Source organism: Bacillus rossius, chromosome 3, assembly GCF_032445375.1.
Source record: "Bacillus rossius redtenbacheri isolate Brsri chromosome 3, Brsri_v3, whole genome shotgun sequence".
NCBI classification, from domain to species: domain Eukaryota; kingdom Metazoa; phylum Arthropoda; class Insecta; order Phasmatodea; family Bacillidae; genus Bacillus; species Bacillus rossius.
The window spans coordinates 77,548,057-77,563,830 of record NC_086332.1 but is presented as its reverse complement, the minus strand read 5'-3'; the positions used below and the strand labels follow the sequence as shown (position 1 = coordinate 77,563,830).

At 38.4% G+C, this 15,774-nt stretch overlaps 1 protein-coding gene across 2 annotated transcripts in view; it reads right to left on the bottom strand.

Annotated features, from left to right (window-relative positions):
* Positions 1-15,774, bottom strand: part of LOC134530935 (mothers against decapentaplegic homolog 3) — a 56,569-nt gene that overhangs the window by 22,086 nt on the left and 18,709 nt on the right. The window contains exons 2-5 of one of the 2 annotated variants that reach the window (XM_063366258.1): positions 15,526-15,597; positions 7,583-7,776; positions 4,005-4,250; positions 886-1,044 (exon numbers count right to left, since the gene is read on the bottom strand). In XM_063366258.1, coding sequence (XP_063222328.1) covers positions 886-1,044; positions 4,005-4,250; positions 7,583-7,776; positions 15,526-15,597 — 671 coding nt within the window. The remainder of the gene's footprint in view (positions 1-885; positions 1,045-4,004; positions 4,251-7,582; positions 7,777-15,525; positions 15,598-15,774) is intronic. The other variant, XM_063366259.1, reaches the window with a different exon arrangement.

Below are 15,774 nucleotides of genomic sequence, written 5' to 3'. Positions count from 1 at the left end.
AACATTTTCTGCTTGTAAACGAAAACAATCGTTCTGAAGATAGCTGTGATATTTTAGTACAAATATTTCCATTAAAAATCTGAAAATAAATTACCGTAAATGTTAACATGCAATTGTACACAAAGTACAAATATGAATTGTGTAATAAAAGGTTGCCATTTTGAGATGCTTCAACATTCACATTTTTACTCAAGAACAAATATTTTTATTTTCAACTTTAAACAATTAAAATTTACTGCAATATTGGGTGGATTTATCGTTTTCCCCATGTGAGGTAACGAAGTTTTAGTAAATATAAAAAATCGTGAACATTTTGTTTAACAATGTTTTTACTGTAGCTTTCAGCTTGGAACTAATGTTTGCGGTGCTGACATCTTGGGTGCGAAAATAAGGCGACTTCCAATTTTCGCATCTCTCGTTTATATAAAAATGGTCACCTTATATTCGGACCAATACGGTAATTGGGCTATCCCTTACGAACCTATATCTCCCAACATTATAGGTCATAACAATATATAAGTATATGCCCATGGTTTTAACATTATGTTGTGCCTGCATTCATTTATGGTGGGTGAAAACTGGAGGAATAAAAAACAACAGATTGCGACAGGCATGTGTAGTCTGTTCACAACTGATGCAGAGGGTCAGGTGGCAGTCTGTGGTGGTCGAAAGTGGCATAAGTGAAAAAGTAGTAGTAAATAACCACTGTGACAAAACTGACATCTATTACCGCTCGATTCTTGACACAGTCAACACTTACAGATTCACAAGAACTAAAGAATCGAGGAATAGACTTTGACATCACAAGTAAGAATATTGAAACTGCCAAAGATAATTCCTAGCTTCAGGTCGGCCAAGCTGGCAGCCCCGCAAGGGAAACGTCACCTGTGAAGCCGTCCACAGTGATGGATGGTTGTGAAGCGTGGAAGGTCTCTCCCACCCTCGTGTTCAGCTCGTAGTAGCTGATGGAACACCAGAATGCTGGCTCGCAATACATCACGGGCTGGGCGTCAATCGGGGGGCTAGGTGACAGCCGGGATAAGCCTGCAACATGACTCTGTCACGTCAACAACCACTGCAACAACACTGCTACTGCTTTCTTAAAGCAGCCCCGAAACATTCCCCAAAGGTCCTGCATAATTAGGGACCCAGCCATATGTTGGGATAAAGTTCTACATGTTAAATACTATTTGGCTAGTTTTATCCTTTTTTCCGAACACATGTCACTTTCAAACAAAAATTACATACTTCATTCAAAGAAAAGAACATAGCTTACAAAATAAGCTTTTCTGAGTGTTTTGAAGTGTTTAAATTTATAAAATTGATAAACCCACCTACAATAACTTATTCATACCTTTTTGTTTATAGCCATGTTCTTCTCTTTGGAATGTTCAGTACGAATTTTTGGTGTAAATGATTTATTAGGCCTCATCCAGCCAGTTTTAAGATTTAAAACCCTAACCTGGCACACTCCATTTACAAATAAGCAAGCCCCTAAGAAGTTCTCATTGCACTTCTAATGGTTACTGGTGTGTGTGAAAGCCCAGCTGAATATAAAAAACAGTTGATGCACTGTTATTACAACACATTTTAAAAAGCTATTAAAAATACTTTTTTTGTTGCAAATACACATAATTTAACTCACTCCGACTTATTTGCTGTCAACATAGTCAAATGGCCATAAATAAATAAGCACATGTCCATATCCTCTTAAAAATGTTTAAAATGATTGGCAGTGAAATCAGGTTTTTTTTATTAACGGAGCTTATGCTTACATTAAAAGATTTGTTCTTCTCTGAAACCAAAAAATTAAGGACTTTTAAAGGAAATTTGAGAAGACCATCAAAACACACTGTAACAAAAACTATCCACACTATTGCCCCCCTTGTCAGTGCATCTACGCTGTCCTGCCACAAGACAGTTGGGAGGCGGGCTCACAAAGTAAGGTTTTTCCGACCGAGGACTGGGGCTCTGGCGACTGGCCCGGTCGGGGCAAAGAGCGGACAGAAGGTCTTAGCTCAGGCCACGGCTCACAGTGCGGTCGGGGCGCTGCTCGCTCGCACAGGAGCCCCAAGAGCTGTGGTTCCGTTCGCTGCAGCCGTGCGGCCGTCCAGTTCTTGGTTTTCACATGGCCACGGCTCCTCTTTGACTAACCAGGCTAGGAGGGCTTACCGCCTCTTTACCGCCCTCCAGGTGGGGTAGGGACAGGGAAGACGTGATGCAAGAGGTAGCTACAGCTGCTGAGGTCTGGCCCACCAGGCACGCGGTGCGGTGTGCTGTGGTAGTGTTTCTGACCGACCAACCAGTCCTTAGGCGTGACTATTTCCCGGCAGACCAATGTCACTGAGTACTTTCGGTCCTGCCCAAGTGTTGGAGTTGTGGTAACTATATCAAGCTATTTTTTCCCCGTCCCATTCCTCAAGTCAGCAGGGCGCCGGCAAAGGGCCTTAGTGGGTGAGGCAGACCAAAGATAAAGTTAGAGGTAGTGCCCTACAGAACAGAAAGGCGTAAAGACAGTGGAAGTTGTTTATTACAATACTTAACGCTGCTCCCTGCCCTAGCACAGCCTTTTATACTGTCCTGGAAAGAGGGGAGTGCAGGGCGAGAAGTGGTGAAGGAGGGATGAATGGCTTCAGCAGTGGTAGGGTAGGCTCGGCTCACCCCTCTTCCCAAGGCTCTGGAGGAATGGTATGCAGCCAGTTAAGCTTCGGGTTTCCGGTATTCAGGTGCCGGCAAGGTCGTGTACATGTGTAGGTTGTTACAGAGAGGAACTGAAGTCTGTGTCCTTTGATAGTGGTGTGGGCACACAATAATTTGAACCACATAATATTAAAAAGAATGTAATTATGTTACCATACAAAGTTGCAGTAAATAAAAGAGAAATTTGAATATGAGTGTTATTATAATGACTGCAATCTTTTAACAATTGTTTTTTTGTGCACATTAATACTGAAATTCAAGCATAATCATTGGCTGGTGACCTATCAATTATTCTAGGACATCAATATTTCATACATAACTATAATTAACCAATCAATAATTTACTCTCTGGCACTCAAGAAAATTAAACTGGATTTTAGTAACTTAACGCTTATTAAACAGCCTGCTGGTACATTATAAATGAATAGCATCACTTACATAAAATAAATTTTTTCTTTTAATTGCATGAATTTCAAGGCTCCATTTCCAGAATAATTGACTTATTAACATTCTCTGTTACATGTGCCTAATCAAGTCTTTGTCTTATGCAAATAATGAAGCTTTAAAGAGTTTTGTATGCATATCCAATTTTTACATAATTTCAATACTTATTTATTATTTAAAAAATTAGTATGTACATAGCATTAATAAATACCTAGAGAACTACATTTTTTTTCATTCAAACTACGGGAAAAACGTAAAAGCTGGCAGGTATGCTAATAATTCAACATGTGAAATGATTTTTTTGAGAATTAAGACTTTGAATTTTTAGCATACCAATATATCTTGTTACAATAATTTTATATATGTTAAAAATTAAATATATTTTTCCTTGTGAAAATTTCATTTGAACATACTGACTAGGTATGAATAAAAAATTTAAAAATATAACCTAAATTAAAATAAAATACTATTAAATCTAATTAAAACATTCAAAATCAGATGACACAGGTACCATTTGTTTTTTCATAAAGTAAGAAACTGAAGTCAAATATTGAATAATATCGTCGTCTACAGTTTAATCAGAACTACATGAACCCAACGGAAATCAACTTTTCCGAAAAGTAACTACCCAAAACCGCATAATTCAATGGAAAAAATAGCTAGATCAACAACGAATGTATTACATTAAAAATGGCTGGCCATTAAAAATGTATTTATTTTTAGTTTATGAACATTACACAAAGTTTTGTAAACATTTTTATGTTTGAAACAGTTTGGCATGCTCAGTGTAGAAACTGCTACCTGGCGGAGGAATACTGCGTGTCCACAGGAACGCTCTGTGGAATGACGGAAGCACTCACTCATGTTGTCGTTGTGGTCGACATTGTCTCCATCCTCTGACATGTACCCAGGGGGCGGGGTCTCGGTGGTGGGCAGGGGGCGGGGTGGTTCCAGGATCCCCGGGTGCTGCTGCAGGTTGGCGGAGAAGGAGGTGTTGTCCGGCACGGACGAGCTGAGGTCGCTGCAGTCCAGCACGCTCGGGGCAAACAGCGGGCTCGAGTCCTCCCCGCCGCCCGGGTGCCGTGGCACCAAGATGGCAGGCAGAGCTGCGTTGCGACACCACACACACTCACTTAGGACTGCTCCTTCATTCAACTCTTGCTAATTTATCATTTCTTTTTTTAATTCATTTCAAATTTTAACATGCCTACCAACCGCTGACAAGCCATAGGTGGTAGGCATTGCACATAAAAACACTAAAACACCAAAGAAATTTAAAAAAAAACATCTCAGCCATAGTAAAATTTTAACATGGACAATCATAAATTATCAAGACAAAGGACAAGCACTACACAGTAAAACAATAAGACAATAATAATCATTAAACAAAAAACAAAATTAGACATCACTAGATTCAAATATAAACTGGTTATAATATATTTACTAGTGTCTGTAAATAATTTCTAAACAGGTATGTAGCAAAATTTTGTAATCGAGTAAGAAATAAAACTAGGTTTTTAATACTTATTTCTTTATTTAATAAAGAAAAAACTACAAAACTTGTTAAAGTGATTCATTATTCTATATCAATAAATTTAAACAAATGGATAGTTTTTAGTGTTAAAACCAAGTATATTGTGGTGTTATTTGGAACAGTTTGTAGCAACCCAGGTTACTGCCCTTCCCACTTGATAAATAGTTTAATTTACAATTTATTACGTTATCTTGTAGTAAATTCTAAGGTTAGTTCTCTTTTATATAATTTAAATAACAGCTTGTTATTCTTTCCAAGAGGCATTTATGTTTTTACCAATTTTTTATGATCAGAACTTATATTGTTTCATGATTTTTTTAGATGTTTCTGACAGTTTATTTAATTATGAAAAAGTAATTTAACTGGAATTTTACTTAGTTTGGCTTACTTATTTGAGTTTTCAGATGCTTTCATATAATTCTTCAGTATTGTTTATTTGTCTTTGTTCGTAAAATGTGCAATAACGTAATTTTCCATTGTCATTTTTGTAGCATGGCCAGTTCTTTGTGTGAGGGCAGGCTGTTGGCTGATACAATAGTTTTGTAAGTTGTGTGATCATTAGAGGGACATACATGTAAAGGTTGTGTGGGAAGATCCGATGGGAATCCCCGAATTCTGTGTGAAATTGAAAAGAGAAGGAAGATGTGGGAGAAGGACAGAAATTTGTGACTGAGCAAGTGGAAGTCCACAAAGAGGGGAGGTGCTACATAGTTATTGTAAGAATAAATGTTGTAGCCAATGGTAAGGCAGTTCGGAGTAGTACTCAGCTAAGTAGATTTTTGTCAAGCTTGGTGATGTGCGAATTTCGTCAGTCATTGTCTGGACGAGATACCTATAGACCTCATGCTGGGCAGTGGCTTACCAGTAACCCCACAATATTCCTATAGCTTTTATTAAACGAAAATAATGCTTTTTAATATAGCTACAACTTTCCAAATACTTTTCGAGACCTGAAAGCCAAATGATATTGCAAAACAATGTTTAGTGTTTCATCCTAAGGATAAAAGCTCCACCCAGGGTGTGATGCTTTTAGAGAGTAATCTACAGCATACACAAACAAATGTAAGACTTAATAAGAAAGCATACCATTTTTTAACTAATTTTCTGAATTCCTGACTTAAAAATTGTTTTATCAAATTTTTTTAAAAATGGTTATGTAAGAGTTTGGAATATACCAACAAAATAAATATGCAAATTGTAATATATATATGCATCATTCAAGATACCAAAACCAACCAAAATTGACCAGTTAATTTAAGTCCATATTCTAACTTTATTTTTTTATTTTTGGAATATCAGAAATGCTTCAATTTTTTCTGTGTTCAAAATTAAACAAAGCATGTATTTTCTTTTTTTATATATAAAATTGCAAATACTAGCATTTATTTTTAAATAATAATTGTAGGCAGTATGGTGGTATTTCTTGCCTACACTTCATGCTTGCAAAGGGAGGGTAATGGGTTTGATTACAATTTCCGGACTTCACTCAATTTATCAGAAACAAGTTGAACCCAAGTGGTTTGAGCTCACTTGACATTTTTACTTTAAACCTCTGTGCAAAACACTGCAACATAAAACTTAATATTAAACTTTACTTAAAATTTGTAAAGAACTTAACATTAGGATTGTTTCCTAAACACAAATTAAATCTTTAAAAATAAGAACAATTCTTAAAAAAAAAAAAATTTCAGTAAAAAGTCATTAAGAATGATTAAGAGAAGTATTTAATGGATGTACACGTAAGGCAACTTAAAATGTTCAGAAAATTTTAAAGTTTTAGACTTAACTTAGTAAACTTTGATATTGATGCCATTTTTAGTTATGGTGAATCGTGTCCACAGTTGCAGTTGCTATTGCTGCAGCGACACATTATTTACGGTGTAGGTTTATCTTCTCATTGTACACAATGTCTTTACTGTATCGCTAAAGAAGAGTAATTTTCCCATGTGACCTTGTGTGATATTGAGGCTAAAAAACTCAGCATGAGCAGGGAACGTGAGTGGGATCGCGAGATCACCCCGTTCAACTTGTTCTAGTGATAGGTGTACGTGGCAGATTGTGGACCATTCAACAGAATGCTCAGTTTGTGTTGTGGTAGGCCAAACTGAAATTGGCTGTTGCAGTGTAGTAGAAATGGTAATGTTTGCATCTATGACAAATCTCCAATGACCAAGCTCTAAGCCACTGGAGTGTTGCCCTGATGCCCGCAAAATTCAAAATTTGTGTGCTACTGTCCCCGCCTCTAATTTGCAAGGTTGTGTTTACGGAGATATGTTAATTAACTAAAAATACTTGTTTTGGCATTCCTAGCCAATAATTAAATTTATGCCTCACAATTTCCAAACAACATATAGATGTAGTCATGATGGGATTGCAAGCAATTATAAGTGAAAAAAACTGAACAATGACCCTGCATATATGTTATCATTCACTACAATGATAATATAAGATAGGACAATTTATTCTGTTACTGTCAACAGTTGCAATAACAAGACTCCACTTACTGCACATACTTCAACTTGAATCATTGGTCACAGTCATAAGTAAACTATTTGAACAGCATGTCACAAATCTTTCTCTTACAATTCAGAACATGAACACATTTAAGATTATTTTATTTCATTTGGGCTGGACAACTTGTCGACAGAAAGGTCATTAGACGGAAACATAAATGGACACAGAACAGAGATATTTGGAAAGGAATTGCCCATGGCCTGTAATAAGGAACCATTCCAAAATTTCCTGGAGTGATTTTGGGAAATCACAAAAAACCAAAATCATTGGCCGGACTGGGGTTCAAACCAGCGTCCTCTGGAATGAGAGTTCAGTGACTCGTCACTACACCACCTCAGTTCATATTTACGGAACATAGTCAACCAACACATCGCAGAGATGTAAGCTAACCTGGAGTCTCAATGCGCTGGTAGTGGTACGGGTTGATGCACACCTCGTCCCTCTTCAAGTTGAATGCAAACTCGCAGTTGTCGAGGGCTCGTAGCTCGTGGTGAGACTGCAGTTCTGGCCAGCGCCAAAGGCGGCAGTAGATGACGTGTGGCAGGCCCTTCCGGCTGGACACCTGCAGTCGGCCGTCCAGAGATCTGTGCAACAGTAAGAGCTAAACTCAGACAGCACACAGCAACCAGACACATGTGCAATTGGTCACACACTGCTACACACACCACACACATAGCAGATTATACTAAGAACGGTACACAGTTGTTACATTATTCGCAGTGAGAGCGGACCACAAAGTTAAGAGTCCAAAGACAAAGATGGCAGTAGAGAGATTTGGCAAGCCATTCCAGCTCAATACTTGCAACCAGTCATTGGAGATCTGCACAACATACACAAACCAATTTGCTTGAACTTTATCTTGCAATCAGACACCTATAAGATGTTTGGGAGGTTTCCCCTCAGTTACTCTTTCTTTTATATCTTAATAAACTCCCTCCCATACATAAAGAAAGAGGTCCACTCCCTCTTTCTCTCCTCCTTCAAATGCTTTGGAGCTTCACCCATGGTCTCTCCTACCCTTAAAACCCCCTCTACAGCCTGTCCCCCAGCTTACCCCATTTTCCCTCACACTTGAATACCGTGAACAGACTATCCAGCCTTTATATCCACCTCCTATCCTGCAGTGTGTTCCACCCAAGGTCTGTACCTATCACTGATAGCCTATATGTCTCCCCTCCCATTCTATCCATCACCACATACCCATCACCCATCTTGCTGCCTTCCACTACACTTTCTTCAACTAACACAACTCCAACAAGTATGAGTCTCATACTGCAGCCACATAGGTACTTCATCATTGAGACCCGGCTAACATGGTGTACGCTTTAGCCTTCACCCTCCTGCCCGTCCCCTACAGGATCCTCCTAGGTAGTCCCTGTGCCCTGTGCCCTATGCCCCAACACCTGGTGTTTCTTCATTGAAATTCTCAGATATTATGATCCTCTGCTTTAACTACTGCTCATTATAGTGATGTTCTACCTTGCTACAATTTTTTTTCTCGATAAACCAACATTCAAAATTATTCCAGTGTCTTCTTCCAACCCATCCAAGTCTCTACCCTCAGCACTATAGAGACCACACAACCATCCACAACAAACTCAAGCTGTGTTTCATCTAACTACTCAAAAGTCGTTCTTCATGACTGTGAACATTAGGGGTCCTAGAAACATCTCACCGCTGGACTCTTGGTATCACATTCTCAATCTCAGATGACTCCTTCCAAAACGAGCATTTATCAAAAAGCAATATTATTATCATCAAAAAACACTGCAATAATAATACTTTTACTCACAAAAAGTAATTTGTTACTACATTAAACAATGAAGTGAAAACTAACCTTGTATGTTTCAAATCTGTCAGTAATTCCATTACTAAATTTACCGCAGATAAGCACTCAAAAAATATTCTGAACTCTCACTGTCTCAAATCACAATGGTGGACAGATACATGTGTTAGCTTGATCTAAAAACCAGAACCATCTAGTAAACACTATTGAAACTATCTTGGCAACGTGAAAAGTAAACATGTGTAAGATGTCATCTCAATATCTAACCCTTTTTCTCTTCCATCAGAAATCCCCCACCTATTTTACAACCCTCTTGTCTTTTACCAATCTGTGTATCAAATGGCACCTTGTCAAACAACTTCTTAAAATCTAATGGGCTTGCATTCACTGCTTTCACCAAGTCCACCAACAACCCAGCCATTTGTGTTTCCCCAAAATACCAGTCCTGAAACCGTGCTGCTGGTAATCTACTCATTCCAACAACTTCCTATAACGTCTTGGTAGCAACCAGGTCATTAGAAACTATAACAACCTGTAACAAAGAACAGTGATATTGGGAAAGTATACTAAGTCTAGCAGTAAAATCTTGGTGTAAAAAAAAAGCAATGCTAAATTAACCCAGATATGCCTACTGCCCTATAATGACACCTTACACATGTTAACATTTCAAGTTGCCAAGGTAGTTTCAATAGCTTGTAGATTTATGTTTCCTTTTAGAAGGACACTAGGAGAGTATGTATATAATAATTGTCAAATATTATTTCAACTACATACATATTAGAGTTCCTACTCATATAGTAATATTTTTGAAGTGGTAAACATAATTAGTTTGGCAGCCGCGAACCCTCACACATGGCAATCCATCCCAGTGCAAGCACTGCAAGTGACGAGGGACCTCACCATGGCCTAGCAAAAACCCCCGACAACTAGCTGTCTCAGAGCAGTACAACAGAGTCAAGTTCCAACTCTATCAATAATTGGTTTAATAATCTGTAAGTTATAGTATAAATATTTTTTAAAAAAAATTATATTCAAACACTTTGGAAATAAATTTTTTGAAACAGTTTAGCGACTTCTGCAAAAATAATTTCAAAAATTGTTGAGGATAACTTGAAATGCTACATTATATTCTTTTAATTCTAGGGGCTTCACATTCAATCAACTGCTTGATATTGTTACGAACGTGAGCAAGGCCGGGACACGTGCAGGTGCAGAGCTGGCTGGCGACTGCCGCAACATGATATGCGCAGTGCGCGCCTGGAAGATAACAAGGATTGTCGCTTTCCCCCCTCCTTCCCACCACTACCCGCGCGGCGCCCTGCTTTTGACACGTAACTGAAACCTGACAGCTGCGGAGTTACACGAGCCGCCGACACGTGTTTCGAGAGATTTCTGCTGTCGTGTCGGCGCGGAATGACGCGACTGGCACCGGCCGCGCTCGTGAGTTCCAGAAATGGCGGCTGATATATAAAACGAGGACGTCGGCCTCAGCAGGGGAGTTCAGAGAGAGAGTCAGTTCAGAGTTCAGGCGGGAGCTCTCCCGCGGCGGAGTTCCGGGGCGATAGTGCCGCGGGTGCGGCAGAGTGGCGAAGTCCTTGGACGAAGGTTCCAGGGCAGGGAGTGAGTGAGTGGAGTCGGGAGTTTTCCCGCTGCGGATTTTCCGGGCGATAGTGTCGCGGGCGCGGCGGAGTCCCGAGCGAAGTTCCGAGCGAGGTGTCGAGCGGATCCTCTGCGAAGGCAAGTGCGTCGGCGACAGCGGAGTGCAGCGACGGAGTCCCGCGGCGGAGATCCACGAGGGGTGCTGCTGCGAGAGTTGCGCCAGAGGTGCGGCCCCGCGAGGTGTGTGGATTGTAAGAAGCGAGTGACTGGTGAAGCAACATTTTTACGTGCAATTGATTATTTGGCAATTTTATAAGATTAATTGTAAGAGACATAAGTAGTGGCCATCAATAAAACTGTGTGTGTAATAAAATCTTTAAGTGGGCTATCATTTACGAACCCGCGGTAAATCGTAACAATATGTTAGAAGAGAGTGAGGATGACAATGATAATTGTTGTGATTCAAGTTCTCACAATGAGGTTGTAATTGTCATACAACCTCCCAACAACTCTGTCCAAGAAATTACAGATTAAGATTCTGAGATGAAGATGTGGCAGTTAGTGAACAATTTACCTAGTTCTCAACTAGGAGCTGAACTTATGGAGAAAATAAAGCCTCCATGAGATAACAAAGTCTCCATGGATTACTATGAATGCATACAAGAGTGAAGCTACAGAAAAAAAAATATTTGAAGTGATAATGATCTTTCAACATCTGAATTTCAGTAGCTAGAAAAATCAACCGTTTATAATGAACAATCTCCAGTCAATTTATATGAACCTTCCCTTGACGATGATGTGATATCAATGCTTGTCACCCCGAGGAACAGACACGCTGCACAAAAACATAAAACTTTGAGATATCAGCTATGAAGAAATGAAGTGTTTCATTGGAATATTACTCTTGAGTGGGTATGTTGTTGTCCCTAGAAAAGTGACTTTACTAGAAAAAACATTGTTGACACACTGTTCCAAATGCTTTGTCTCGTTGAAAGAAAAAAAAATTGAAAGAAAATGGAACAATAAAAGATAACAGAAACTCAAAATGTCCACTGGAATCGAAAGCTAATATATGAAGAAAAAGGTGAACGGTAGTTATGACACAACAATGACAGTGTAATAGCTAAGTGGCTTGACAACAGCATTGTTAGTGTGGCATTGAATGTATAGCCAGTGAATCCACTGCAAAATGTAGCTTAATTTCTAAGAAGAGAAAAGAAGAATGCCACACTGCATTCCTGTGTACAACACAGGGATGGGAAGTGTCGACAGTACTGACTAAAATATAAGCTAATATTGCGTACGTATTCGAGGGAAGAAATGGTAAATTAATTTTTTGCTTATTTAGTAAATGTTGCTGAAAAAATGCTTGGTGGAAAGTTATACCTATTGTCATTTTGTAGGAGTATTGCTCTTGCACTTTTAGAAACAGAGTTAGTGGAAAAAAGAGCAGCCAACCAACATTCTTTAAAAATGCTGATTTTCAATATGACCATTTTGACGACCTTGCGATTTCTCAACAAAAGCAGGACAAGTTTCAGAATGTATCATAATAAGGTGTCAACGAAGTGTCACAAGTGTGATGTAGCCCTTCATGTAAATTGTTTTGTGCATTATTACACCATAAAAAATAAATACTGTCTATATTTGGACAAGAATGCAAATTATATTAACTAGTGATTGTGTTTAATGATCATACATCTTGTGAAATATATCTTCAATGTGAACTGGATTCGTCCATACCTTCATTGGAGATAGTCTATATTTCATCCCCCTTTTCTTAGCGCACAATCCTTCTCGCACGAATCGTGTGGAAACCATGATGTGGGTTCTTGATTTCACCATCTTGACCTTCTTGCAATTTCTCAACAAAAGTAGACTTAGGTGCAGGTTGTGACCATCATACTAAGAATACTAGTAAGCACCTGAGCATCTTTATTCCGGCAACTCCTGTGCCTGCTGACGTCACGCAGCATTCAGGTAGCGACGGGATCCCAGGTTACGGTTTATTTTATAGTTTTCTTGGATAAAATTATATAAAATGAGTTTCATGCAATTTTTTACTTTAAAAAAAATTTTTTTTGACCAATTCCATTGGCCCTCTACTTATCCTTTCTTTCCTAAGCAATTATTTTATATCAAATATCTTTGCAAACACCACTATCCAGGTTTGGAAGAATTAAATTTTTTTTTCAGTTGATATCCTCTTGGTAGTTAGTGTAGTTTGTGATCCTTGACCTAGGAAAACTTGACAATGTAACTATTTATAAATAGTATTTAATCACACTGAATATTAAATAACAGATATAAATAAAAACTACTATAATATTGAGTTTTTAAAACTGAAAACATTTCCTTACAACAAAACAGAGCGTAAACTTTCACCACAGGTCAGAATTAACACTGTTATGAGCATATGTCCTTGGAGCCATGTGTTACAATCTAATAAAAATGTAAAAACTTTAAGACACTTAACTAGAATGCAGCAGACTGAATGTGTATTTCTGCATCTCAGCGAGTGTCTGCCTCAATGTATATCTGTCTCTCTCTGTATATGACTGTCTCTCTCTCGCTCTGTATATGTCTGTATCTCCATGAGTGAATATATCTCTTCATTAGTGACTTCTCTCTCCATTAGTGTCTGTGTCCATCTGTGAGTCTGTCTCTCTGTGTATGTCTGTGTCGCTACGTATAAGTCTGTATCTCTTCATTAGTGACTGCTTCTCTTCATCCGTGTGTGTGTGTCTCTGAGAGTGTCTGTGTCTTCGTGAGTGTATGTGTTTCTGTTTTTGTGTCTGAGTCTTTGTGAGTGTCTATGTTTCTGTTTTTGCATGTATCTCTATGTATGTCTGGTTTTCTGTGTCTTTTGGTCTGTGTGTCTGAACTGTGAGTGTGTGTGTGTATGTTTATATTTTATCACTCATAAAAATAAAAAAGTGTTCCACATTTTTTGACATGCTTTCTAATTATATTTTTTTTATGAAAATCATTACTCAACTAAATTTGTAACCATTTAAACCACTAGATGAAAAACTGATTAAATATTTTTTTATTTTGTGCAGAAGCCATTATTACTATCTTGATATATATATATATATATATATATATATATATATATATACACACACACATACATACACACACACACACACACACACATATATATATATATATATATATATATATATATATATATATATATATTTCAGTTCTAAGGGTGATGTTACAATTTAAGCAGCCAAGGCTATCAATCAAGTCATAATTAGAACAAAACTGAGCAAAAACTTGGCTCAACACACAGCAGTCACCAAGAATATAAATTTTACCTCTTATGAGAAAATTATACAATCAATAATTAAATACTAATATTATAACAGTTGGGATTTTTAAAGAAAATAAAATTTTGTTCAGCAAAAACATACCAATAATTTGCAACGCATTGCTGCCTGATCAGAAATTGTTTACCGATTAAAAGAAAAAGGAACATTAGATAATTAAATGTTAATAACTTAAACACACATGTTTCCAGATTAAATAGTAAGCCAGGCATCAGGATATAAATACAGATTTATGTCCAACATCAGCAAAACAACATGCATGAATTTAATAGCGATGATATAAAGGTATTCAAATCAAAATGATGCCCTATAACATAAGTGCAGATTCAAATACTGATTAACGTAAATGCTTGTTAGAACACAACTGCAATTTGTCTGGCATGTACACCTGAAAGAGCAGTGTTTCACTGTTTAGATAGAAGAAAAATCCGATTGGAAATAAAAAATTAAAATAAAAAAATTGGCATTTTTCAGAAAATTTTTTTTTAAAAACACCGCACATGTGACTAAGAGCATAGTACCAGACAACACACAAACAGTTGCCCATTGGCCCAGAAAAGATGACGCAAGCTACTTAATTAATGAATTACAGTTAAATGTCTTGTCGACAACTGAGTCATAAAAGAGATGTGATGTGATGACAATGGAGAACTGATGGAATACACGGATGGGCGAAATGTTAGAACCCTGACAAAACCTAATCAGCTTACAAAAAAGTACCAGGCATTGCCACAATGAGGGGGTGAGAAATCAGACTGTCTGACCACCCAAAACCTCCCCCACACACTGCTAGGTCTCAGTTATGAACGGGTGTTCATTAAGTCGTGGGTTCTATAGATCAATGCATACCTCCTATACTCAGTTATCTGGCTTCTGGTCTGAAAATGTGTTTTGGTGATTCCGATAATGGACATATCACAATACACTTATCGAGTCAAAGTAGTCGAGTGATAAGGTCCCTCGCCTCCTACACATATATTCCAGGTTTTATATCCGGTGGGGTTAAAAACAGTATTTCTGACAAGTGGGAAACGTGGCGGACGCTGCAGTGAGTTGGTAGGTTCTCTTGGACTACTTCCGTTTCTCCATCAATCTATTGCGTTAATGCCTTACCTTGATTTCATCGTTACTGGCACAACATGTAAACAATCTACAAAATATTGCATCCCAGGAAACAGACTGCAAGAGCAGGACGGCAGAAAGTACACACGATGGGCCGCTAGATCGTTACCAAGTCCAACATTAAATCACCCCAAAGACACGCGCTGAAATGTTATTGCAAAAGGCAAATTGTCGCTGCCACCACAAATCATACACAGCCCAAAAGCCACGATAACAATTATGACGATGGCCAGGAGCATCTGCAATCATGTTGTACATTAATTCATCATATTGTTCCAGAAGTGCTCTGTTCAACCGAAACAATCACACAAACAAAAACAAAATTATGAAAATACACAGATTAGACTTCTAACTACATCAAGCAAGCACTAGCATATTATCTCTTTTTAACACTAAAAACACACCATGCAACAAGCAGTTAGTGGCAGTGACAGATGGAGTGTGAGTGTGTGTGTGTGTGTGTTTGAGGAGTGGAGTGAAGGGGGTACCTGCTGCCGTGGGTCGCAGTGTCTGGTACTAGGGCCCCCCCAGGCGTAGCCCGCGATCTCTCCACCCGCAAACTGCAACAACAACGCAAACTGTGAGTCAACAACCATCGCTCACATCTCACCCTCTCCATGCACCAGCCCTCCGGCGTCGCAACAAGCACGTTGTTACCACTTCCGGCATGGACCAAACATAATCACTCCTTCTCTCAAGGAATATCGTGATTTCACAGAAGGTCACAGCTGCCACCT